Genomic DNA, 27,024 nt, shown 5'->3' on the forward strand with positions numbered 1-27,024 from the left:
GTGCCTTCTAGGTGTGATTTGACACTGCATTTGTTGGAGTTATTTTTAAAAAAGTGGAGGATCCATGAGGATCCGTGTAGATCCGCCTTTTACGGAGACCCGTATAAAAGCAAGAAAACCACTATGATGATTATTGGTTATTGTGATGATAATAATTGTGCTTCTCCAAGCCTATGACAGAAATAGGATTTTGTTGATGGGTCGCAGAGACCCGGGAGGCGCCCACCGCCCTCCAGCAGGGGGCGCGCTGCCAGCCCCTCCCTTCGCCTGACGCTAGGGGGCGGCAAACAGCGGGAAGGCAGAGAGGAAAAACTGAAGCGGGCGAGCGCGCGGGGCGGGGGACAGAAGAAAGAGGCGGCGGCGGCGGCGGCGGCGGCGGCGGCGGATCTCGCGAGGCCCCTGAGGAAGTCCCGCGAGATCTCGCCGACTCTTTCCCTCCCCGCGTCATGTTTCCTCCCCTTTGACAAGCTGCTGCCGGAGAAGCAGGAGAAGCGGGGAGGACGGGGGCGCCGCCGCCGCTGCCGCTGCCGCTGCCTCTGCCGCCGCCTCACGGGACCTCCCGCCGCGGGCCCCGCCAGCCTTGCCCGGACCGCACCTTGGTAAAGGGGTCTCCTGCCGGCGCGCTCCTCGGCGTCCCCGCGGGCGCCCGCGCTGAGGGAAGGCGAGGCCTGAGGGGAGGGGGGAGGGGCAACCGCCACCGGGGAGGGGCGAGGGGGAGGGGAGCCGAGCGGGGAGGGAGGGGCCCCGCCCCCGAGGAAAGGGAGGGGCAGGGGCGACCCCGCCCGGCACCCCGGGGACTCCACCATTGGGGCGCCTTCCCCCCATCATTTGGGGCGCTCCTGCCCTCGACCTCTCCGTGACGCCGCCGCTGCTCTTCATCTCGCTAACTATCTCTTATTTATTATGATGCTGCTGGTGTAATAATAGATCTTGGACTTGGCTGTTCTGATGGCAATTCCGCCGCCGTCGCTAGTGGTCTTATTTGTGTCAGTGCCATCCATGTTACGATATTGTTGCTGCTGCTGCTGCTCTGGCTGCTGATTGTTGTTATTATGTGTGACAGTGCGCATAGCAATTTGCACAGATCTGTAAGCAACGTTCCACTCACACAGGGCCCTTTCCCCTCCCTGTAGGCCCATACAATCTGAAATCAATCATGAGGGAGAGAGGATGGTTTCTAGGGCTGAACAGGAGCTTGTTGATGCCTTCTTCTTTTCTGTTTTCTCAGCAGTAAAATCCCTGCCTCAGCTTCCCGTCTTGGAGCCTAAAAAGGCAATTTGCTTAACCACGTGGAGTTATTCTCGATTTTTTCCTTTTCAACAGGCTACATCAAGTGTCCCATAAGTGGGTTGTCTGAAATAAAAACCACAAGCAAATCCTGCAATTAGGCCCACATCAGTAAATGCACCCCGGCATGTGTTGAGTGGTGGCGTGTGGGTCTGCAACTTTTGCTTCTGATGGGCAGTTTGAGTGGCTCATCTAGCCGTGTGCATGGATGGGGGATGGTGGGAATGGCTGGCCAGGAGGGCTTGTGTGCATCTTCCCACTAAAGTGTATTATTTTGCAGTGGTTAATCTGAGATGCTCTCACTGTGAAAGCAGAGCACTATAATTGCACCCATAAAGATATAATGAAAGAACAATAAGTGATCCACCCTTGAACAGCTCCTTGAAGTGCCCCATTACAGTCTCCAAGCCTTACTGCAGCTGGTAGTAGCTCCTGTGTGGCAGGGAGGCTTTTTAAACCAGGGGTGGGTAGACTTGCGGTTATTCAGATCTACTTTGTTGTTTACTTGAACCTCAAGTTCCACCAAGGCCAGTTGAAAAGACATACAATTAGAATTTAAAGAACAGGTTGCTTTTGAGAACATTCTGGGCCTAGGTACCAGAAATGAACTGAACTCAGTCATTGACTCCTGGTTTATTCATTTCTGTGGCCTGAGATAGGAAAAAGAGGCATTGTTGTTAAAACAAATGGGAATCAGAAGTTCTCCTGCAAATCACCCAGATATCTACCATCCCTGATTTAAATGACCTATGTATCTGGGTCTTTCCAGCAAAATTGGCACACCCCCACTTGTTGCTATAGTCCGTTGTGTGCACAGGATTTCTCTGTTGTTGGATATGTAAAGTGTGAAATATCCAGCTGTCAATTTGTTGTGAGTTGGCCTTCATTGCTGAGGACCTGTTTGTTATTCCACAGCATTACAGAGCAAATATGGTGGCTCTTTTGGCTAGTTGTCTTCTTTTTCCAGGAATGCAACTGCTGTGTTAGATGTGCCCTAAAAATGTTTAGGGGGACTCTCATTTTCCTACTCATATTAAATTACTGCCCCTCAGTGAGACCAAGCTTAGATTCACAACATGTTTAGTGATATGCATACCCCTGCATCCCCCTAGAAAAAAAGCACTGGATGTGCCATATGTACATTTGTTATTTTTCTAATTTTCTCCTGTACACATCACTGGACCTTATATTCCTGTTTGGTGTGAAATGAAACATTTGAGTTGTCCAACACAAAGCTGTAACAAGTGTTATGGTGTCAGAAAATTGGCAAGAGAGGTTATTTTTCTTATGTGCTCCTATGATAGTCCTTCATAATACTGTGAAGCTTCTTAGTATAAATAGCACAATTATGAATGGGGTTAATATTCCCAGCTTATTCTTATACAGTATTGAAGGTTCTTTTCTAGGCTATTCTGTAGTCGCAAGCCTTTTTGTAACAAAGTTAAGTAACTGGAAAATAACTTCAAGTACCCCTATGTTGGCGCTGCATATTTAGGAACTGGACTCAGAATTTTGGGCACCGACATTGCCCTTACCTATGTACTGTACAAGCATCACAACTATATAGGTACAAAGGCAACCAAAGTCCTGGGACATTTCCTCTCCTCAGATGACCTTAGGCAGCTTCCAAGTCCCTCAGTGGTATAGTCTTTTCTTTGTGGTTTGATTAATTCCCATGTCTGATACAGGGGAATGGTCATAAGGATTGCATGCATGTTTGGAATTGTCACATTGAACTTATATTCCATATTCCATGCAGACAAGCATAGGATCAGGTTCTTTGTAACTTATTTCAGCTCATAAATGAGTAGTGGATACCATGGATTTTACTTTGTGAAGAAAGTGAATGCTTTATTTATCAAATAGCAAACTTTACAAAGGCAAGAGAAACAGTATATTATACTGCACGTAAAATCAGTCATATTGTCCAGTACAATGTTATGGATTTAGTGAAACCACCATACACTTCAATTTTCCTCATTTCAGTTGTTTAAACTTTTTGAGTGGATTTGTCTGTCTTCCATGTCACTTTAAACCAGGCATGGGGAACCTTTCACCCTCCAGATGTTGCTGAACTACAACTCCTGACAGACCAAGTGGGGCCAGCAGCCAGCTATTGATTGATTGAGTAACTTTATTTATACGCCACTTTTCCACAGTGTGCTGTGCCCAAAATGACTTCCAACAGATATCTGGAAATGAATAAAAATATTTATTAAAAAACACCCAGCAGACATCTACTTATTATCAAATACACATGCACTGTTATGGTAGGATTTAATCAACACGTAGGGGGCCAAAGGTTCACCAAACCTACTTTAAACTACAGATTAAATTTAACAATGGTTTGAACTGAACAAAGCAATGTGCTGTGTATGCTGCACACACCACATACTTTGGGGACGGATTATGATAGGGTTTTGGTCACAACATACCAACTTCAGACCAGTGCTTTAATTATTAATTCTTATAAGAACTAAGCTCCTCCTCTTGATCCCGTCCACCATCACATCTAAGGAAGACTGTTTGAAATCGCTTCTTGTGGACGCGAATCCCCAAATTTCACGTGGGGTGGCAATCTTTATAGTGCAGGCTTTGAAACTCAGGGCTACTCTGACTGGGTAGTGTGTCCTAGACCTGGACCTGTTTGAATTCTTTTTATTACCTTTTAACCTAATGTGCCGAGCCTTTTTTTGGGCCATTATATGCTTTATATACATCCGCACTTTAGATTCCTGGCGCTGGCAACTAAATCTTTACATTATTGTCTTAGGGTAATTTAAATGTCATAATGCCAGTAATAACGCTTTGAATTTTGTTTGGTTGCTTGTGCCTAGCATTTTTGTCTTATCTTGCTATGGCTGTATGCTAATGCAATAAAGGTTTGATTGATTGATTGATTGATTGATTGATTCAAACTCAGTCTATTGTGGTGAGGATATTTCTTCACCTGTAAAGGGACTAGATTGACAGCTTGATACCAGTTTGCTCTGTGCACTACTAGTCTTCTAGCTAACCATATTTCTCTGGTGCCATGCAAATATTTTGGACCACAACAAGCCATGCTCCTATCAGCCCCAGCATCATATGGCTGTGGTGGCTTGAGCTAATGAGAATTGTAGTTCAAAACAGCTGGAGGGCACAAGGTTGGTGAAGACTGCTCTGAATGAATATTTTTTTCTTATATAAATAGGAGGGATTTTGTTTTTAAAGAAGTTTGCTAGTGCAATGCTTGATTTAGGCTCAGGCTCATTGGTTACTTGCTAACATCTCTGTGATCATTTAACATTTATATGGCCTGGTTTGCACATTGCCCTGAGCTTGAGCATGGCTTAGCAAAAGTATGTGGGCTCCAGGAGAGGAGATCCTGACTGCTTTGCTTCTCTCCCATGAACTAAGTCCTAGTTTGGCTTAGTATGTTGTCCAAATTAGGACTTATGATTTAGCTCTTCCTGACACACCACAAACTGTAAATCATAGGACAGATATTGGTTACAGCTTGTGGTTAGTTTTGGAGAGAGCTAAACCGTGAGCCTTGGACCACACACTAAGCCAAATGATGATGTAGCTCAGCATAACAGCAAAATGACTGTGGAGTAACTAAGCAGCCACAATCTCCTTATCTGGGAGCCCAAGTGTTCACACTAAGCCGTGGTTTAGCTTAATGTGATGTGCAAACCATGGCATTGTTTCTAGATTGACAATTATTTGTGAGGTTGCTGGAATGTTGTGTCACCATAGTATGGTTTAGGGCTCATCCAGACTTCCTTTTTTTTAATGTGTTTCTAGACCAACTGCCGCCTGTCTACCATGGCTGCCTCTTGTGACTGATCCAGTGTCATTGAACAAGTTGGAATGTTTCCAGGCAACTCCAGTAAGAGTGTTCTTTTCTGGAACATTGGAGATGTTGTACAATAATACAGTGATACCTCTGGGTACGCAGACCTCTGGTTGCATATCCTTCAGGATGCGAACATGGCATACCCAAAAGTATTTTTCTGGGTTTTGCCGCGCGCGTGTGCACAGAAGCGTTCTACCACACGCATGTGCAGAAGCGGCACCTCCGGTTGCGAATTCTTTGGGATCCGACTGGAGCTCCGGAACAGATCCTGTGCACAACCGGAGGTACCACTGTATTTAAAAGAGTCTGCATTGCCCATGTTTGTTTGCACTTGTGGCACAATCTGTTGCCTGTGTGGCATTTTGAATGCACCTTTGTGTTGGTTATGTAAAGTAGCATTAAATAAATTAAAAAGGGGTCTAGAAACCTGTGCAGTTTATAAGTTAAGGGTTGTCAGTTTTTATTAACTGAATTTCAGGGCACTTGAGGGCTCTTTGATACATGTGGATTAAAAATGAAACCTGTCAATGCTTAAGAGAAGGGACTATAATGTCTAACAGCTAAAGTGAAGGTATGATAGCAGAATATGGAAGGTTTCAGGTTCAATCTTTGGCATGTCCCATTAAAGAACTGGCTGTAGTAGGGCTGAGAGACCTCTTCCGGAGATGCTGGAAGATATATTTTCCTCAGGTTAGGTAGTGCGGGATGAGATGAGATGGATAATAGTCTTGGTAGATGTCTAGTGTCCATTCTGCAAGTATAGGTGTTTATGGCTGCCATTGGAAACCTCCCCCTGCATCTCCCCAATTCGAGATGGGTTTGGAAACTCAGTAACCCTATATTCTGTCCCTTCTGTTATGTTCCATGACCTGCTGGTTGCTGTTCTCCTAGTTTTCTTTTGAGTTGAAGAAGCACCTTTAATAATGTTATAATCTTGTCATTGAATGAACAACAGCCAAGTTCCTTTATTGAAATAGATGTAATAGTATTTTTATGTAAGCCAGAAGTTCAGTATGTTCTAAGCAAGTGATAGAGCAATCAACAGACCACAATGACAACATTTTTTCATCAAGCTTGTTAAGAGTGTGCCTGTGTTTAACAAGGAGCTGCTGACAACAGTTAAAAATGGACATATCTTTAGGGGCTGCTGAAGTGTTTATTTTTCTTGCGCCTCTCAAAACATATCCCTGTGTTTCTGATTTTGCATGGAGAATATCTCCAGCAAATTTATTTTCTAACCTTCTGGAGAAGTGACAGCTTTTGTCAGCTTATCAGCATACTGGATTCTAAATAAGTGTTTGTTTTGCTGGTGACGACAAGGGTTCTAGAGTCCAACTCTTCTGTGGTGTGAGCAATTGTGAACCCTTGAAATATGCACACAGCTACCACTAGAAGCTTGGATATTTCCAGAATCACAAAACTGATTTTTATTCGCTTTTCAGTTTTAAAGTCTTTGTCTGTTGCATGAGTCTCACATTGAAGATTAAAGAGAAGGACACAGTTTTAGGAATTATAAACAGGAAAGCAAGATAAGATTATGTTGCTAGTATACCCCTCTTTCAGTCCTCCCTGGTTGTTGCTGGTGGTAGGACTGTGATTTGTTTTATGGTAGCCAGTTTGAGATGGCGTATGAGACTGTCTGACTGCTTCAGTTTGTTGAGACTTGGGGACTGTGTGCCTCAGCTTCCCTGTTGACTGTTCTTCAGAAAATGCTGAATGGTGTTCTGCAGTTATATCACCACTGTGTTTGAATGTTCACAAGTGTGATATTGCCCCCAGAATTCACAACTCATCTGAGCGTTACTATGTTGTCATTGTTCATGTGAATTGGCCCTGAGTAGAGCGAAGGAATGCCGTGGTTGGGTGGTGCCTGGACTTTACCTCTAAGGACTGTGGTTGGAGCAAGCTTTGGGTTGTAGCCTTGTACACTGGCACATGACAGATTTAAAGTTTGTATTCATTCACAGTTTGGGAAGCTGTTTTGTTTGTTCGTCAGCAAAAGGCAAATGTTCCCAGAGAAGGTGAACACTCACCATCTACTTCAGATGCATGTTTCAAGCCTTACAGTGTTTAAACAAGAAGCTATAGATTCTGTAGTAGGACTTGTAATTTTTTATTAAAATGTATAACGTATAACAAAAGTAATACAGTAACAGTAACGGCAGTAATAATAGGCCTTGTATTGCATTTGGACATTTGTGAACCAAAATTTTTAAAATGTGGCAGCAAATATTAGCAGCTGTGTTGAGCACACAATTGATGGTGGTTCTTGTATGTTCATATAGCACAATCCATGTAGATGCAGAGCAAGATAGCAAAAAAGACAGCCTTGTCTTGTCTTGTATTTATGGCCTAACTGTGAGCTCATGCAGATACTTATGGCAAAACTAGATGATTAGGAGAAAGTGTTGATGCATACTTGGTTCTCCTACTCTGATTATGTTTAGTAAATCTCAACATGTGATGTGATGTCAGCATGGGATGTGAGTTCTATGTGGGAAGTGATGCCATCGTATCACAATCACACTTTTGCTTTCCTAGACTTCACTAGAGGAGATATGGGATTGATGCTTTCAGTTGTGTGTTTCCTTTATTGTCTAGTTAACCCTTCACCATCCTGATGTCCTCTAGAGCTCCTATTAAACTGGAATCCAAGTCTACCAAAATGAAATAGCAACTGTATGCTTGTATTTTTAAATATCACTTTCTCCTCTAATGTGTTTTTTCCCTTAAAAATAATAGTAATCTTTGCTCACTTATGTGTAGCTAACTATACACACACTTTTTTGTCTTTGTTTTCCTTAACCTTTTATTCAACAAGTAATCTTATTTTTGTAGTACATCAGTCTTTGTTTAATTAAGGCCCCCCCCCCCGGATAAATATACTCAGAAGTATGTTCTGTTTGCCACATTTTTAACCATCTTTCTTGTACAGAAGATGGTTTGCATTTTATAAATAATGGCTTATGATCTAAGAGACATGATACAAAAGGAAAAAGGAAGAGGGAGGGAAGAGGAATATAAGCAGGTACAGGCACCAGCTGTTTCATACTGTAATGAAGTTGTATAACTAGGTTGCTGCAGGAGACAGTTCTGTGGCAAGAGGCTCTTGATGGCAATTAGTCCTGGCTAAGCTTGCTGGAAAGGTCCTTGTTCAAAATTAACCAGTTTCCAGTTGCTTTCTGCGACTCAGGAGTAACCCCTGGTGACTAAACAGAGATTTCCACCTCTGGCTGGGAAGGACATGTGCTGAGGAAGACAGAACCTTTTTATTGCTGTATGATTTGCATAAGTAAGTAAACTGAGAAGAAGCTCTTTCTCAGAGTTAAATGGATTGCAGTGGCAGTGGAGAGCAGAAAGGGAGATCTGGCTGATTTTCACCCCTCCTCTTAAATCTCAAACTTTGCAGATAGAAGCACATTGTGGTTTGCAAGCAAATGGATTGTTTCTCTATTGCGGAGGTTGGGGAGCAGGAAGGGAGATCTGGCTCATTTTCATCCCTTCCCTTCAGTCTTTTTGTGAGACATGTTGTGGTTTTACTTGTGGGGCTTCTGATGCTGATTCCTATGCTGGCTGATTATTTAAGGGCCTGCTAACGGTGACCTTGCTTCTCAAAAGTGAAATGGCTCTAGCAGTAAAGCAGTGCCTCTTTTCTTGCTTTGCCTTTTTCATTTAGTCTCATAATAATATTTTTGCTGGCTTGCTTGGAAGAATAAAGGTTGGATTTTTATTTTATTTTATAGGAATGCAGGTTGAGCTTGGGGGTGGGGAGACCACACTGGAGATTATAACAAAAAGGAGGATGGGGGGGAAGGTTTCCCTTCCTGTGTTATCCCATTTTGAAATTTGATTTTGTGTATCTGATGGTGTATTTGGTGTGCAAGTCGAATAAACATTCTTGAGGTGTGTAAGTCAAATAAACATTCTTATCTCTTGAAATAGATAAGAAACACTTTCAGGTCTAGTTCTTTTTTTCCAGCCTTGCCCATTTGTGACAGTGAGATTTAATGGATGTGGGTTTTCTGCTTTGTGAACCCAAGTCTGCAGCATGAGACAGAACATCTTCCTAGCCTTTTCTGGAGATGAGTTAGCAAAATCTGCTGATGACACCAAGTTGTTCGGGGTAGTTTTTAACTAAAAGAGGCTGTGAGGTGCTCCAAAACCGAAAGGATCTCTCCAGACTGAGTGAATGAGTATTAAAATGATAAATCTTATTTAGTGTTAACAAATGTAAAGTGATGCATGCTGGGGCAAAGTATCCTGACATTACATATATGCTATTGAGGTCTGAGCTGCCAGTGACTGACCAAGAATGAGATCTTAGACTCATAGAGGATGGCTCAATTAAGATGTTGATCCAGGTTGTGGTAGTGGTAAAATGAGTGAATTATAGTTTTGTGACCTTTAGGAAAAGGATTGAAAACAGAACTGGAAATACCATAGCAAGCCTATTGTGCAGCTGCGCATGGAATACTGTCCAATTCTGGTCACTACATCTCTTAAAGGATATCATAATGCTCGATTTTAAAAAAGAAATGGTGGAGCATCACCAGTGCTATTTTTCTAGAAAAATAGGTGCCAGAACTCCCCATGAACACCTCCCTCGTTTTCTTAGAATGGCAATGGCACCTACCCGAGAGGTGCCGGAACTGTGTTTCTGTGAGTTCGGCTGAGCATCCTACTTTTTTAAAGATTTGCATGAGAGCTCCTATACCATTTACAGGGAAATGCTTTCTTTCACAGAAGTAAAATTGATATATAACTTTGAAAATAATCGCATTATGCCTTTCCAACTCTACAGGTCTATGATTCTGTGTGGGCATGAATGGACAGAAAGAGACTATGTCCCTCACTGGCAGCTCCACTAATCACAGAAGCTATGACTTTGCATACTGAAAGAAAAAGGTTCTCCCCAGTGAGAGATAACAACAACATCACCACCACCACCATATTTCACCACATAATTGTCACATTTCAATGCTGATTTTTCTTTCAAAAAATGGGGGGTGCGACAATTATGTGCTGAATTATCAAAGGACACCTTTTCTTGCTAGGGAGAGAAAAAAACAAACCCTTTCTCACAGCCAGGAATGATAACACGGGGGCTGGGCGGGGCTGGGTAAGAGCAGCATTAGCAACTAGTGAAAATAAAAAGGAAGAAATAAGTTTTTTTAAAAAAAGGTCATGTTCCCCCCCCCCCACACGCCACCCTGCAAAAAAAAAAACCTTTTACGCTGCAGCACAGCCTAGTGGACCTGAGAGCCACTTTCCTGACAAGATGCTGGAGGTTCAAAGACAGCAAAGGCTCCCTTGGCAGACGGGGAGGGGGAGACACACAACTATCCTGTCAAAACAACAAAGTACATTACCTCAAGCGTAAGGCAGCCATTACATAGGGAGATGCTCCTGTTGTTTACCTACAAATCCCATGATTCCCAGAGGCTGCAACTCCCATGATTCCTCTCGACTACCCTCCTATATATTTTTTTAAATATCCTTTAACCACACCTGCTGGTGTGCAGTTGAACGTTTTAATATGGTAAATTCAACCTGCGGGAGGCCCCCACTTGTCTTGTTTATTGCTCCTGCAATTATTATGCTTTGGGATCAATTTTATGGCTAGAAAGAGGGGTGTGACTATTCTGCGGTGAAATACAGTAATAAATAAATAAATTATTATTAATAATAATGTTATTATTTATACCCCACCAGGCTGGATTGCCAGTGTGGTGTAGTGGTTAGTGTGTGTCTGACTAGGTTCTCGGCAACCAGGGTTCAAATCTTGACTCAGCCATGAAGTTTACTGGGTGTTATACTATCCTATACATGCCTAAATTTAAGTCCTACTGTCCTCTTTGTATAACCTGTTTTGCTGTGGCTGGTTACAACCTTCCAAATACCACAGACTGCAAAAAGAAAAAAGTAAATTCTGTGTTTTAAAAGAAATTGTCTTTTGTGCACATCTTCAGCTAGATACCCCATATTGTCTTCATTTGCTTTGTAATCCTGTTTTTAAAAAATTGTTGTGGGGACCATAACCTAGGTTGAAGGTGCCATTTGGCTCCTATCTTTTATATCTCAGTTTCTAACCCTGCTTGTCAGTTTCTAACCCTTCTAACTCGGACGTTTTGGCTCCTGAACACCACAAATCCGGAAGTGATTGTTATGGTTTGCGAACCCGAACGTCCTACGGGGCTTCCGCAGCTTCTGATTGGCTGCAGGAGCATTCTACAGCCAATCAGAAGCCGCAATTTGGTTGTCGAACGGACCTCCGGAACAGATTCCGTTCAACTACCAAGATACGACTACAGTGATTTTTCTCATCTAGTTCTGGCCATGAGTTGGTTAGATAAGCTGTAACAAAGAGTTCACAGGCCTTGGAACTTCCTGTGCCAGATAGCGAGGGTGTCCTGCGCAGGTTTTGAACTACAGAGCCCATCACCTGCCCTGAGGTACTATATGGTCAGAACTGACTGGGACTCCTGAGAATTGCAGTTGAAAACATCTAGATTAGGGAAGGTGGGAAAGATTCAGAGGGACAGTGTGGTCATAATTCTTCCTATTTTATCCACTGTGTGACATCTCCCTGGCCATTATGGATAGGGTTCTAGGCAGCTGGGTGTGGTTCAGCTTGGCTGCTTTTCAGCATTTAGAGATGATTGTGTTTATATCATTCTTTCCCAATTTTTGTGTGTCTGCCTTTTTATGACTTCTGTTTTTCGGCAGGAAATCTCTATTATGGTACAGCTCAAATATTTGATTGTAGTTTTCTGGTTTGCTGAAGTTATTTCAAATATTTATTTGCTAGATGGCATTCTCTGGCTAGATGGTTCTCTGAAATATTTGCCATCTTTTAACATTGTATATCACAATGCAAAAACAGATAAAAGAAAAAGGACAACCTTAGTATCATGTAGTCCTTCAGGTCTAATACCTTCCTTCAGTTTTCTGAAATATTAGACTTCTTTGATTTTGTCTCCCATACACTGTCACCCCCACTCTCCATTACACAAAACAGAAATGAGGTAATGAGGCTTGTCCAGGTTGAACTGTTTGAGGACTGAATTGCAGATTTCTTACCGCAGTGTTGCTATAGCAATGTATGTGACTGTTGTTCATCCTGCAGTAAGCTTCTCATGACAAGTGTTGGTATGCAGGACACACAGAAAACAGGAAAAGGAGGCTAATGTTGTGAGACTGTAAAATAAGTTGCTCTGGTATTGCTTCCAGGTATTATGTAATATTTTATTTTTATAGTATTTTGTGTGTTCATAGAGCAGCATACAGACATATATATTGTAGTTAAATCTTTTGATGTCTTATTTTTCTAACTCTACAAAATCACTCTGATAGTTGAAGTGCATACTGGGATGCATAATAATAATAATAATAATATTTATACCATGCCCATCTGGCTGGGTTTCCTTAGCCACTGTGAGGTTTACAGCATATATAAAACATAGTAAAATATCAAACAGTAAAAACTTCCTGATACAGGACTGCCTTCAGATGTCTTCTAAAAGTTATGTAGTTATTTATCGCCTTGACATCTGAAGGGAGGGTGTTCCACAGGGAGGGCACCACTACCGAGAAGGCTTTCTGCCTAGTTCCCTGTAATTTTGCTTTTCTCAGTGAGGGAACCAGCAGAAGGTCCTCGGAGCTGAACCTCAGTGTCCAGGCTGAACGATGGGGGTGGAGATGCTCCTTCAGGTATACTGGGCCGAGGCTGTTTGAATTGTGCTCGGAAGCATACTGGGAGCCAGTGAATATCCTCTCGGACCGGTGTTATATGGCCCCAGCGACCACTCCCAGTTACCAGACTAGCTGCTGCATTCTGGATTAGTTGTAGTTTCTGAGTCACCTTCAAATGTAGCCCCACGTATAGTGGATTGCAGTAATCCAAGCCGGAGATAACCAGAGCATGCATCACTTTGGCAAGACAGTCCGCAGGCAGGTAGGGTCTCAGCCTGCGTACCAGATGGAGCCGGTAGACAGCTGCCCTAGACACAGAATTGACCTGCACCAGGGAATCCTTCACACTCGCCCGCCCCCTGTCCTCCATTTAATGGGAGGAGGTAGTTGTCTTGTTGGCTCCAGAGAATGTGAAATAGGCAAAGCAGGGTCTTCAAGGGTTATTTCAAGGAGCCTTGTAGCTGGATAAGACCAAAGGTCCATCTTGGCATATTGCCATAGTGATTAGTCGCCATTCATAGTCTTTCTGGGGAACCTGTTCTTTTAGCACATGTATATAACTTTGAAAATGTCCATCTGCCTCCCATTAAAAACAAGGATTTAAGCCACCCTTATTGTCACATGTTGGCATATGAGGCTCTGGACTGACCTGGAAAAATATTTCTGTGTTATGCAGTTTTCTGTTTTGTTTGAAAGCTTGCTAACTTACATCAATAGAAATTTGATTTGGTAATAGACCTTGCTCTGTCAGTTTGTATTTCTTAATTTTAACCAGTGTCTCCTGGTTGTGGAAGGAAGATGGAAAATGGAGTGCTATTCACAACAATATTTACTTCTTCTTTCTTCCTGTTTTTAAATAGAGCTTGTGATTAATATGTAATTATTGCACCCCCATCCTCCATCTTTCATTGATTAGTATTGGTGAGGTTTGGAAAAAGTTAGCACATTGCTATTCTGCCATTTGGTGACTATGGTTTATAAACCATAGATAGATAGATAGATAGATAGATAGATAGATATTTCAAAGGCTAGCCACTGTGTCAAGCATCTGTGGCCCTCCAGATGCTGTTGGCTGGGGCTGGTATGAGTTGGAGTCCAGCATGGACAAGGATCAGGAACATAGCTGTCAACGTTTCCCTTTTTAAAAGGGAATTTCCCTTATTCCAAATAGGATTCCTCGCAAGAAAAGGGAAAGTTGACAGCTGTGATCAGGAATGACAGGAGCCATAGTTTCAACCATTCAACAGATTCCCTATTTTCATTCATGTGTTTTAACATGTACCCAGTCCCATATTTTCATGTTAAAATATCAGATTCAAAAAAGGAATGATAAATCTCTTAGTGGGCTTTTATTTTAGTAAACATCAATTTTAAATGACTCAGTTATGCAAGTTTTGAAAAGCTGAAAGTAGATAGAGAGCAGGCAAAATATCTGTGACCAGACAGTACATCCTTCTGACTAAATACTGAGAGAACCTGCAGGAGGATATAGGACTCTGGCAGTAGATAAACACATCCAGGGCTTATTTCTAATAGGAAACAAACAACTTTGGTGTGTAGGGTGGGGCTTCCTTAAACAGTATTAAAATATTTGTTTCTTCTCCTGGGGTAACAGTAACAACAACAACAACAACAACAACACTCCCTTCATAGGGTGAATGAGGTCCTTTATAGCATGAGGTTAGCAAGTAGCAGATTTCTGTGGAACTGTGGCTAAACAAGTTAAGCCGAGTGTTTTGGTGATTTGGGGCTCCAAAATCAAAAGGGAACAATTTTCAGAATTGCTTGAAAAATAAGTGCTTTTCTCCATTTGCTTGCTAAATGGAAAGAAGCCATTCTCTAGATAAGCCTTCAACAGCGTGGTGTCCTTCAGATGTTTAGTCTTCAACTCCCATCATTCTCAGCTAGCAAAGGCTGTTGTAATTGATAGAAGAACCTTAGGAAGAGGTGGAAAGGGCTCAACTCTGGTCGTGTGCAAGCAGGTGGCAAATAAAAGTATTCAGTCTCCAGTAACTCTTTTGTTTAATTCTGTTATGGTAAGCTGTCATAACAAAAATAATATAAAAATAAAGCTAGTACTCCCTTCAGTGTATGTTGCATTAACTACTGCTATAATATTATGGTTAGCTGAAGGAAATCAAAATAGAGCTAAAGCAATAGTGGTTGTTGCTATAATTATTTTTATAGCACCATTGATGTATATGGCACTTAGTAGGGTATCAAAAGCAAAACAACAGGTAGCGGATCCCTTGAGCCTCTTAGAATCTGGATTTGAAGTGGAGAAGACAACTGAGAGGAAAGGGGGCATATGCAGTGGGATTGAGAAAGGCAAATGCAGTTGCGTTTACTTGGTGGAGAGTTTAGAGGATTAAGAGCCAGAGAAGCCACAAAAGAAGGGTGCTTTTGAGGAGGGACTTGGAAGAAGTTTCATCAAATAGAACTCCGGTGGGAGTTCTAGGCATCGGGCACCAAGGGAGGCAAAGTGGGAGACTAGGTACCTGTTAGTCCACTCTTGGTCATTGCTTCTTTGCTTGACAGCCATGGGAGTGCCAGTTGTAGGAAAGTGATAATCAAAAGTTGCTTGACTATCAGTTTTCATTTCATGGATTCAGGTTTTCCTGTTGGTTCTGATTAATGGTAAACTTAAAGGAGTAGGGAAATGAATAGAGAATAGATCTGTGTGTGGCTGCTGGTCATAGTACCAAGGAAATTGCTGCCTTCAGAAGCATTGTTCCTCTGAACTACCAGAACCTGGAGGCAGCCTGTTGAGAAGGGTTGTTGCCTCCACATCCTTCTTGTTCGCTTTCCGGAAGCATCTGTCCAGCCATCACTAGAAGCAGGACACCAATATGTGGTTTCATCCAGCAAGCCTGTTCTTCTTTCTTTTTGCTGCAGTGGTATGCCTTCATGATTGTAAGCGTTGTTTAATCTTGTTTTGGAAAGAGCACTATCCATGTGGTTATCCTTGTAGCTGGAGGTTATGAGAGTTTACAACTAGAAGGTGCTCTTTATTGCTACCAATTCTGAGAACATTGCTTGCTATACTTAACAATTATAGTCCTTAAAAACCTCTTGTGAATGTGTATCTTGACCCATTCTTTTGAGGGCATTATTGGTAGGTTTTTGAGGAACAAAATTGAGTGTGTTTAGGGAAGAAGCTTTGGGTAATGCTTGACATACTATCACAGCAGATTTCCCTAAAATCATGGATGAGCTTATGCTCGGCTTCAAATATCAACAATCCTTTATTCAGGGAGAACAGTGGCATGTAACCCTTTTCTCCTCAACTTTAAATAAGCATTAAGCAGATAATTTATGGACCCGTGTCCAGTGTTGATCTTTAAAAACTGGATTTTTGTACAACTAGGCCATTGTTTGTTTAATAAATATCTTCTTTTCTATTTGTAGGACTAATGGCAGGTGAATAAACCAACATGGCAGCCATGGTTCCACCAGTGAAGCTGAAATGGCTTGAACATCTAAATAGCTCTTGGATCACAGAAGATAGTGAATCTATTGCTACAAGGGAAGGAGTCTCCATCTTATATGCTAAATTAGTCAGTAATAAAGAAGTAGTACCATTGCCTCAGCAGGTTCTCTGTCTCAAAGGACCTCAGCTACCAGATTTTGAACGGGAGTCCTTATCAAGCGATGAACAGGACCACTATTTGGATGCCCTTCTTAGCAGCCAGCTGGCTCTGGCTAAGATGGTGTGCTCAGACTCTCCATTTGCTGGAGCACTTCGCAAACGTTTGCTTGTGTTACAACGCATCTTTTATGCACTTTCTAATAAATATCATGATAAAGGCAAGGTGAAACAGCAGCAGCATTCTCCAGAAAGCAGTTCTGGGTCAACAGACATCCATTCCGTTAGTGAGCGGCCAAGGTCAAGTACAGACGCGCTAATAGAAATGGGGGTCCGGACTGGACTGAGCCTGTTATTTGCACTGTTACGGCAAAGCTGGATGATGCCTGCTTCAGGACCTGGGATTAGCCTTTGCAATGATGTTATCCACACTGCGATAGAGGTTGTGAGCTCTTTGCCACCTTTATCTCTAGCTAATGAAAGTAAAATCCCACCAATGGGTCTGGACTGCCTGTCTCAGGTAACAACATTTCTTAAAGGAGTAACGATTCCCAACTCTGGAGCAGATACTCTTGGACGGAGGTTAGCTTCTGAGTTGCTGCTTGGCTTGGCTGCTCAGCGTGGGTCACTTCGGTATCTCCTGGAATGGATTGAAATGGCACTAAGTGCATCAGCCGTGGTCAACACAATGGAGAAGAACAAAATGCTGCATACGCAGGAGGGGATGATCAGTTTTGATTGTTTCATGAACATATTGATGCAAATGAGGCGGTCATTGGTATGTATGCAGAATTGATTTTCCTAATTCTTGGCTCTTACTTCCATTAACAGATTCACTGCATCATTGAGATTTATAGAGGTTTTGGAGTCCCTGTGTGCCTGGGTTGGCATGAGTGATACTTAGGGCTCATCCAGACTGCATTTTATGTCATGTTTCTAAGCCCAGGTCCATGCATTAAAGCTCTGTGTGTGAACGTGTTTCCTCCCCTGTTCCAGTGTTTTTCCTGGGAAAACCCACGTTTTAGTGCTAAATTGGAGCAAATGGCAGTCAGGTTTTCCATACATTGCCATTTATTCTGATTCAGTGGTAACATTATTTTTCCCTGGTAAAGCGCCAGGATGAAAAAAAAAGTGCTCTGACATGGCATTTTAAATCATGAACCTGTGTCAAGAAAGCACAGCGCAAAATGAAGTCTGCATGAGGCCAGAGTGGCATGACAGTATCAGGAATATCTGAACTGGGATTGATTTGTCTTTAACTTTAACATACTTGAATATTTGTATAGGCTTTAACTTCAGTCCTTTTTATTAAACAGAAATGATAGACAATGTCAAGAGCAACTTGTAACACTGCTAAGTAGTTGTAATTATTCATTGCAAATAAAGTTAGCTGGGACAATCCAGTAATTCAATAATAAAGGATTTTAAGATTTTTGTTTTTAAAAAATACTTCCTTGAGATTTTTTTTCTGTGATACTTCTGCCCACCACTTTTGCTTGTTTAGAGGAAGCAAATTAAAGTTTAATTGTCTGCTCCATTCTGCTCTGAAAATTACACTTGTTAATTCAAACCTGTGATTCCCTTCACGGTACTATTTTAAAGATCCAACAAAATTGTAACTAACTTAAAAATGTTGGTAGTAGGGCTGCAAATTAAAGGCTTATTCTTAAACTATGAAATCATAATGGTTACCCACATACTGTGTAGTTTCATTGCTTGGGGGGACGGGGACTCAATTGTGGCTTTATATTTTCTGTGAGATACTGGTTGGGAATAGGGAATGAGATCACACTCAAAGGGCACTTCCATATGTAGGCCCAATTTTGACTCCCAATATGAAGGCAGACTTAAACAGAAGCATCCAGTGGATTAAGCAAGTGGTTACAGTCCTTTCCCCCCTTCCTCATATGTGCACATTTTCAACCCTGACGTGCCCCTTTGTTTTGAAATGTTTGTCAAATGGCTCACTTTTCTTTGTGAGTTTCAGCTCAGTGCATGGATAAATGTATTCAACAATTGGAGGGGGATGTGTAATCTTATACAACCTCCCAGTGGTTTTAAAGTATGCAAAATTTGTGAAGCAGATTTTATTAGTAACTGACTTGTTTTTCATTTTTCAAAAACATGAATTAAACATCTATCTTGGGGTGCTTTTGTTCTTTGCCTTTGTTTTACTAGCAGGAATGCTTCTAAACTGCTCCTTTTGAGCAGCTTGGTGTATTTGGTGTATAGTTAAGAGCCTGACCTGTGACCAGGGGACTTTGAGCCAGAAGCTTCTGGGTAGCTTTAGCCCATGCCACATTGTGTGTTTGCCTTCACCTTTCTCTGTAATGTGGGGATTTTATAACCTCTCTTAAGGATGATGGCAGGAATGTGCATATGCTTATTTCAGCACTTGAGAAAGGACCAAGAAAGTAGTTGTTTTGAAGGAAACCATGTTCTTTTTGGTTTTATTTAGGGAAATCGTCTAATCTTATCATAGAGGATAAAATAACTGTGTGCAGTGACATTATTTCCTCTGTGATGTTTTACTTTGCAGGGCTCATCTGCTGATCGAAGTCAATGGAGGGAGCCAACAAGAACATCTGAAGGTTTATGCTCTCTTTATGAGGCAGCTTTGTGCCTCTTTGAGGAGGTATGTCTACCTAACCTTTAATTAAAGGGTAGTTTCTTTCTTTAAATCTGCATTCTTCAGGTTGTGTATTTCTCACTCCTTTGGAAATATGAAAATAGTCACACTGATGTTGTCCCAGTTCTTCCATGGATTTCTACCCTATATTTTGTCTTTCTGTTCACCTGAATTTCTGTCCCACCTCTATCCAAGGCTCAAAGCATTCATGAGTTTAATAAAAGAGTAGCAGAATAAAAAAGATATAAAAAAGGAATTTCAGAGATGAGGACAGTCTCAGAGAACAGCTGTTGGTGTGCCTGTGCTGTTTGATTTGGTCAGGAAGGTGCTCTTGGCTCATGCTGAGGGCTATGAAGAAGCAACGGAGTATAATATGTGACTCCCATTCTTCAAAAGGGAAGCATGAAGTGGAAAGCTAAGCAGCAGATCACAGAATTATAGAGGGAAAAGGAACCCCAAGTGCCACCTAGTCCAAGTGTTGTAATATCTTAATTTCCCATCCTGGACTATCATATTTAGTTTTGTGATCAAGAACACAAGAGAGCCTGGCTGCTGGATCAGCCCAGTGTCCTGTGTCCTGTTTTCACAATGGCCATCCAGATGCCTCTGGGAAGCCTGCAAGCAGGACCCGAGGACAGTGGCGCTCACCCCACTTGTGATAGCTGCTAGTCTTCAGAATATGTAATTTACATATTGGACATGTAGTCCCATTTGAATCTAGACTTGGTGCTTGAAATAAATTGATAACATGATAACTGAGCACAGCATTCCTTCTGTCTCCTGAAATGTATTTCTATTTTGCTAGGTTTGTCGCATGGCTTCAGACTACTCTAGGACATGCGCCAGTCCAGACAGCATTCAGACGGGTGATGCTCCTGTTGTTTCTGAGACCTGTGAAGTGTATGTTTGGGGCAGTAACAGCAGCCACCAACTTGTGGAAGGAACACAAGAGAAAATTCTTCAGCCCAAGTTGGCTCCAAGTTTTTCTGATGCTCAGACAGTAAGTGACTGGGGTTTTTGTTTGTATGTGTGTTATCGGTGTAGTGAAAAAGAAGAGATGAAGCTTTCACTGTTGAAAAACTTTGTATATCACTGCCAAATGTGAAAAATGCATGCTACAAGTTTGTGGTTCCTGAGCTATATATGGATCCCTTGTTCTAAAAATTAAAATAACCCTTGATAGGCAGTTCTAAATAAATTATTTTTAATGATCTCTAATTTTCTTCCCACAATAGATTGAAGCTGGCCAGTACTGTACATTTGTAATATCTACAGATGGCTCTGTTCGAGCTTGTGGCAAAGGCAGTTATGGCAGGTTGGGACTGGGCGATTCCAACAATCAATCTACACTGAAGAAGCTGACTTTTGAGCCTCACAGATCTATCAAAAAGGTGTCATCATCTAAAGGTTCTGATGGCCACACATTAGCATTCACAACAGAAGGAGAGGTCTTCAGCTGGGGTGATGGTGACTATGGGAAATTGGGCCATGGAAATAGCTCAACGCAGAAATATCCAAAACTTATCCAGGGCCCTTTGCAAGGAAAGGTATGCTTACACAAAAGAACTGAATGGCACTTTCCTTCTTTCATAGTGTTGCTTTGGAGACTTCATGTGTTTTAGGGTTTCTTGTTATCCATTTTTGCCTTTGTCCCTTATTGCTGTGGACCATGGGGTGGAAACAGTGGAGTTCTCTCCTTTCAATCCACAGGGAGGCAGAATGTTTTCCAGAATCAAGTTTGAGCTGGGGGCTGGCTTAGGAGGCACCTTCCACGTCCTCTTTAGGTGTTAAGAAATGACTACCCTAACCCAACTGGCCTTTAAGCATGATTCCTTTTGGTGCTGTCTAGAAAGCTGCAGTCATACTAATTTATTTATTTAACACATTTATATACCGTGGGGGAGGGGTTACAGTGAATTAGAAATACCAGAAGAAAACATGCTTATCATAAAACCACAAAGTAGGTTATTCACTTTGTGTGAAGGCTGGCGAAAAATGCTTCCAGCTGACAATGATGTAATGTTGGTATTGGACTTGCCACTTGAGTCAGGCCAGGCATGTAGAATGATGGTGCCAGTCATGGCTGTGAGAGTTTGGCTCTGGCATGGAGATGTTCACCTTGAGTGGATTGATGCTTGTGGCAAGCCCAAGACACCTGCTGCTTGGAGTGCAGCCGTACAGAAGGATGTGTAGGGACTTTCCTGTTTGGTTTGGCATTCGGGTGGTTTTTCTGAATTTGGACTGACTTCAGCTGAAATTTGAGGCTTTGTGATTAGTGGCAGTTACAAGGCCTTGGTGCAAGTCTCTCTTCCTTGTGGAGTTCACGGGGAAGGGGAGAGGAATGATGAAAGTCTCATTGTGTCTCCTGTGTTGAAAGCAGCATTTCCAGCAACAGTTTAGTTTTAACTCTCTCTCCCCTTTGCATGCAATGCAGGTCGTGGTATGTGTGTCAGCTGGATACCGGCACAGTGCTGCTGTCACAGAAGATGGTGAATTGTATACGTGGGGAGAAGGAGACTTTGGTAGACTAGGTAATGGAAACAGTTTGACTTGCCCAGTGATTTTAGGACTATAATTAATATTTCATTGAAATAAAATCTAACGTTAAAGAAAGGTACTGGGATTTATGTAAGACAGTACAGGCGGCAACCATTTTAGGCACGCCCAATTGATGCACAATCATTTGGGTCCTTTTGGACCCGGAAGGCGGCAAAATGAGGGTGAAACAGGGTGGGACATGCTTATATGCACTCTGTCGACACACACGGGGGCTGGGAACAGGACCCCCATGCAAAATGGTCGCTGCCTGTACAAAATAAACTTTACTATAAACTTTTAACCAAGTAATTGGACAGAGCTAAATAGTAGCAAGGCACACTTTGATTTAATGGTATACTATTTATCATGCATGTTTCTTGTATCTTTACTCATAAGTCTAGGGTTTTTATTTTTTGTTGATCATTGATAGGACAGTATAGGGTGGTGTACACATTTAATTAATAATAATAAACTGTTAAAACTGTTTCTTGGGTGTCCAAATATTCTTCTTTCTTTGCTTCAATATGTTGCAATAGGACTCCATCTCAAACCTCTGTTACCTGTTCTTTCAAAGAAATCTGAATAATATGTTTCAGATGTTCTTTCTCTCACCTCTCCTTTCACTGCCATTCCATTCTTTCTTAACTGCAAAATTTTAAAAGGCAAAGGATTGCTGTTTTTATTAACTTGACTTAAAATATATTTGTTTTGAAAATACTATCAACTTTTGAAACCTCCAGTAAATTAATTCTTTCTTCTTTATATTTCAATCACTGTCCCCATTTTCTCCCTATCAGGCATTTCATTTTCAGAGTATAATTTTTTTCTTTAGTGATAGGAGTTGTTATCTTCTTCCCAAAATGGCTTCCAGTTTTTTTAAAACTATGTTTAAGGAGTAAGCAAGTGTGATACATGTATACTGGCACAAAGTGTTCACTAAAACAGTTCTAAACTGTTTTAATTGTGGTTTTATATGCTGTAACATGCTGTGGATCTTCTGGTGAAGGGTGGGTAAGAGATGCTGATCCTGATGAATAAGTGTAATGCATTCATCTTTGGTGAGAAAGTTATTTTCTTTACTACATAACCCAAGTTTTCATGTTGACAGAAATAATTATTATTTTCTTTAATGCAGAAATAATGTTTCTTTTTTCTTTCTTTCCAAGGTCATGGAGACAGCAACAGCCGTAACATTCCAACTTTAGTAAAAGATATTAGCAACGTTGGAGAGGTTTCTTGTGGCAGTTCGCACACCATAGCTTTATCCAAAGATGGGCGAACGGTTTGGTCATTTGGAGGAGGAGATAATGGTAATGCTTTTTCCATGCAATTTCTCCTAGGTTGTGCTTGAGATTGTACAGAACATCATCTGTTAAGGGCCTGGTGGGGGCAGAAGGTCCATAAAACCTCTGCTTCCATGTTCTGTCTTGTTCTGCCTTTCTGGCCATATTCAAGTGCAGAAAAAGCCAATGACTGCATTTGGATGGTCGCCCATGGTTTCAGAAACCATGGTTGACAAAGTGGTGACCATTTGCTGTAGTCATATGCTCCTTGCTCACCCTACTCTTCCTTTCCTATCTTCACACACCAGCTTGTGCTAGGCCTATTTGTGTCTAAACTGGGGGACTCTGGCAATTTCAGCTAATATCCTGGCTGCTTATCCTGGTTTGTTATCTCAGTTCAATCCATAGTTTCCTGGTTTGACCATGAGAGGCAACTCTGACTTGATGAAGCCAGGATCTTCCATTCCCACATTCAAATGTAACATGGTTTAATATAAGCATGGGTGTGGGAGGAACATGCTGTTGCAGCTTCATATGCCATGGTTTATGGAGCTGTGGATGATGGTCCAAACCTCTGTTGCTACGATGCTTAGGTCTGCAGGCTTTGTTTGTGAAGGCTCCTCTCACAACTCTCTCTCTCTGTGTGTGTGTGTGTGTGTGTGTTTGTTTGTTGCTGGCCGTGGTAGAAGATTGTGTGGTCTCTTTGAGTTTATGGATTGTGCCCTAAATCAGTAAACTAGTATGTGGTAATAATTCATGTCCTTATATGTATTTGGAGAGGTTTCTTTGTTAAATTGTAGCTGTGACGATAAATTTTGTATGCAGTTCACTTTAAATATTTCCAGTTTAAAACTGTAGATGATGTTAGATTTGTGGTCATTGAATGGCCTAAGAGGTGCAGGAGGCAACATAAACATTATTGATCTCTTGTGTATGATCCCAACAGGCAAACTTGGTCATGGTGACACCAACAGAGTGTACAAACCTAAAGTTATAGAAGCCCTACAGGGAATGTTCATTCGGAAAGTTTGTGCAGGAAGTCAGTCTTCACTTGCTCTAACCTCAACGGGGCAGGTAAGATGCAAGCAGTATTGCCAATTTCACAAAAGTTCCTAGCCCAGAAACCATTCTTACTATCCATTTGTAACAGTGCAAATCATTTGTGGTTTATCGGCAGTCTTGAGGAAAAAAGAAAATTAATTAAGTAAGTTTACAAACATTTCTCTGCCTACTCACTGTAGACAAGGGAGTGTTTACAAGTTTGACAATAAGACATTTGTGTTTTGCTGTACTTCTTCCTTTGTTGTGTGTTTTTATACTTTAAAAGTAGCCAAAGTGATATACAGTGGTACCTCACTTTTTGGACATCTCTGTTGCCGAATGTTTCGGTTTTCAAACGCCAAAAACCCGGAAGTAAATGCTTCCATTTTCGAACTTGCCTTGGAAGTCGAACGGGTTCCGCTGCATGTATCTGTTGTTTTTCACAATTTTCTCTATTGACTTGGCAAACTGCCTTTTGCGCCTCTGTTTTTGAACGTTTTGGAAGTCTGGGATGGATTATGTTCGAAAACCGAGGTTCCACTGTATTAAAAAATAATCAAAGAATAGAAAGTAAAGTCTTAAAATACAGTGGTCCCTCCAGTTGTGCACGGGATCCGTTCCAGAGCTCTGGTTGGATCCCAAGGTGTACGTATCCGGAGGTGCTGCTTTAGCGCATGCGCGCAGCACGGTTTAGTGCTTCTGTGTATGCGTGCAGGGCGAGACCTGGAAAAATACCTCTGGGTTTGCCACGCATATATCCCGAAGGATACGTAACTGGAGGTGAACATAAGTAGAGGTTCCACTGTATAGCAGTCTAATAAAACTCACATCCTAAATTATAGCTGTGTGCACATGGTTGATATCTAACATCCTTTCAAAGTGAAACATTGTTGAAACCTTAGATTTTCCTGTAAGAACTCGGAAGAGAAAACGGTCAGCCTCCACTTCAATGGTGAAGAATGAAAGAGAATGCAGTTTGGTGCTATGTGGATTTTCTTGATTGTAGATAGATATTATGAATCACCACCTCCCAAACCTAGCAATTGCTTGCAGTATTCCCAGTATGCAAACTGAATCCTACGCCCAGGGGGTCTTTTTACTTTGCTTCACTTCATTTTGGTTGCAGTACTCTGTGCTTACACAGGATGCCCATGAGGAGTTCTCTCTCCATTGGTGTGAAATGAGGATGGGAAATCCATTTGAATTTGAGAACCATATATGGTTTGGTGTAGGACTTCAACTTTTGATTGCAGTTTTAACAACTAAGCAGTTTTAAAACCTTGCAATTCACCTTTTAAGTGAATTTATTTCTTTTTTTAAAAAAAAATACTTTTTTATTACAGATTTCTTAGTTTACAAAAATACGTGCATTGCATCTTTTTTCAAGTTGTGTTTTCTACAGATCAGTTACATTTATTGTGAGACATTAGTGTTGCATGCAGTATTACGTTGGGAAGAAAAGAGGGGGAATGAGGGGGATGGTGTGTGGGGTTTCTACTTAGTGAATGTGTGGGGTTTTATGTAAGCATCATTTGTGTGGATTCTCTTTCTATTCACTTACTATATTTCCTTGGTGGTGACAGAGGTTTTGGGTGGCCTAGGGTGTGGTAGGTTGTCTTTGCTTGGCAAAGCTCTTCCAAGATGATGCCTGCTGTGACTCATATGCTTCATCTAAAGACAAAGAATATAACCAGCTTCAGAGTAATTGTGTTTTCCTGTATGCAAATTTAACTGACTCGTCATCAGTTAGTGACCAAGATTTCTTTAACAGTGTGACAATCCTAACTGGATTGCAGATGGGGCTTTTGGACTAATAACAAAGATATTTTGTGTATTAAATTCTGTATATTTTGATCCAGGTGTACGCTTGGGGCTGTGGTGCATGTCTCGGATGTGGGTCTTCAGAAGCTACAGCGCTCAGGCCCAAGCTGATTGAAGAGCTGGCTGCAACGCGGATAGTGGATATTTCAATTGGGGACAGCCACTGTTTGGCACTTTCTCATGGTAAACTATAATCCTTATGTAATACTAAAGCTTATTATGGCAAATGCACATTGGTTTTCAAGTGTGTTCAAAACTGTTATTATTACTATTACTTGTTTCTTGTTTAGATAATGAAGTTTATGCTTGGGGTAACAATTCCATGGGACAGTGTGGCCAAGGGAACTCCACAGGTCCCATTACAAAACCAAAGAAAGTGAGTGGCTTAGATGGAGTAGCAATTCAGCAGATTTCAGCTGGAACATCCCATAGTCTTGCCTGGACAGCCCTTCCCAGAGACAGGTAAGTAATTATATACTGATAATAACCAAACCATTTAACGTTTATGCATACCTAACGGAATGGGTCTTGGCTCCATCATGTGAGTTTGCCTTTGAATCACAATGCTTTGTGCTTCACCAGATCCCCTCACTTATATATTCTTGGCAAGAACAGCTTGTTCTGTTTTTAATGAGTCATTATTTATTTCGATTGATGTTTAATTTTTGCTCCATGGTCATCTTTTATTTGATTTGCAGACAAGTTGTTGCCTGGCACAGACCTTACTGTGTGGATCTTGAAGAAAGTACCTTCTCCCACCTCCGTTCTTTCCTTGAGCAGTATTGTGACAAAATCAACAGTGAGATTCCGCCTCTTCCTTTCCCATCCTCAAGGTATTTGTTTATGTGGCATATATGCTATCCTGTTGATTTTTTATATATATATTTATTATTAGAAGAAGAAGAGTTTGGATTTGATATCCCGCCTTTCACTCCCCTTCAGGAGTCTCAAAGCGGCTAACATTCTCCTTTCCCTTCCTCCCCCACAACAAACACTCTGTGAGGTAAGTGGGGCTGAGAGACTTCAAAGAAGTGTGACTAGTCCAAGGTCACCCAGCAGCTGCATGTGGAGGAGCGGAGACTCGAACCTGGTTTCCCAGATTACAAGACTACCGCTCTTAACCACTACACCACACTGGCTCTCTTATTATTATTATTATTATTATTATTACTAATTATTATTATTATTAAGGGCACATTCATGCATTGAAAGTCTTGGCTTGCATTTCCAGAATGAGAGTTCAGATTTGTGCAACAGTACTAGGGCTGGGCAATATATATCAATATATCATCCAAAACTGGTTTGA

The 27,024-nt window shown here is 41.6% G+C and overlaps 1 protein-coding gene across 19 annotated transcripts in view; it reads left to right on the forward strand.

Annotated features, from left to right (window-relative positions):
- Positions 1–457: 457 nt before the first annotated feature.
- HERC1 (HECT and RLD domain containing E3 ubiquitin protein ligase family member 1) overlaps positions 458–27,024 on the forward strand; it is a 111,393-nt gene continuing 84,826 nt past the window's right edge. For 9 of the 19 annotated variants that reach the window (XM_081887524.1, XM_081887536.1, XM_081887528.1 and 6 more), the window contains exons 1-11: positions 458–599; positions 16,229–17,184; positions 18,946–19,041; positions 19,841–20,035; positions 20,271–20,582; positions 21,470–21,566; positions 22,740–22,883; positions 23,803–23,930; positions 25,757–25,901; positions 26,009–26,180; positions 26,417–26,551. In XM_081887524.1, the coding sequence (XP_081743650.1) occupies positions 16,255–17,184; positions 18,946–19,041; positions 19,841–20,035; positions 20,271–20,582; positions 21,470–21,566; positions 22,740–22,883; positions 23,803–23,930; positions 25,757–25,901; positions 26,009–26,180; positions 26,417–26,551 (2,354 nt within the window). In that variant the 5' untranslated portion in view covers positions 458–599; positions 16,229–16,254. Of the gene's footprint in view, positions 600–5,076; positions 5,162–16,228; positions 17,185–18,945; positions 19,042–19,840; positions 20,036–20,270; positions 20,583–21,469; positions 21,567–22,739; positions 22,884–23,802; positions 23,931–25,756; positions 25,902–26,008; positions 26,181–26,416; positions 26,552–27,024 lie in introns of those variants that run through there. The other 10 variants (XM_081887540.1, XM_081887538.1, XM_081887526.1 and 7 more) reach the window with 2 other exon arrangements.

Source organism: Podarcis melisellensis, assembly GCF_964234715.1.
Source record: "Podarcis melisellensis genome assembly, chromosome: 14".
NCBI lineage: Eukaryota > Metazoa > Chordata > Lepidosauria > Squamata > Lacertidae > Podarcis > Podarcis melisellensis.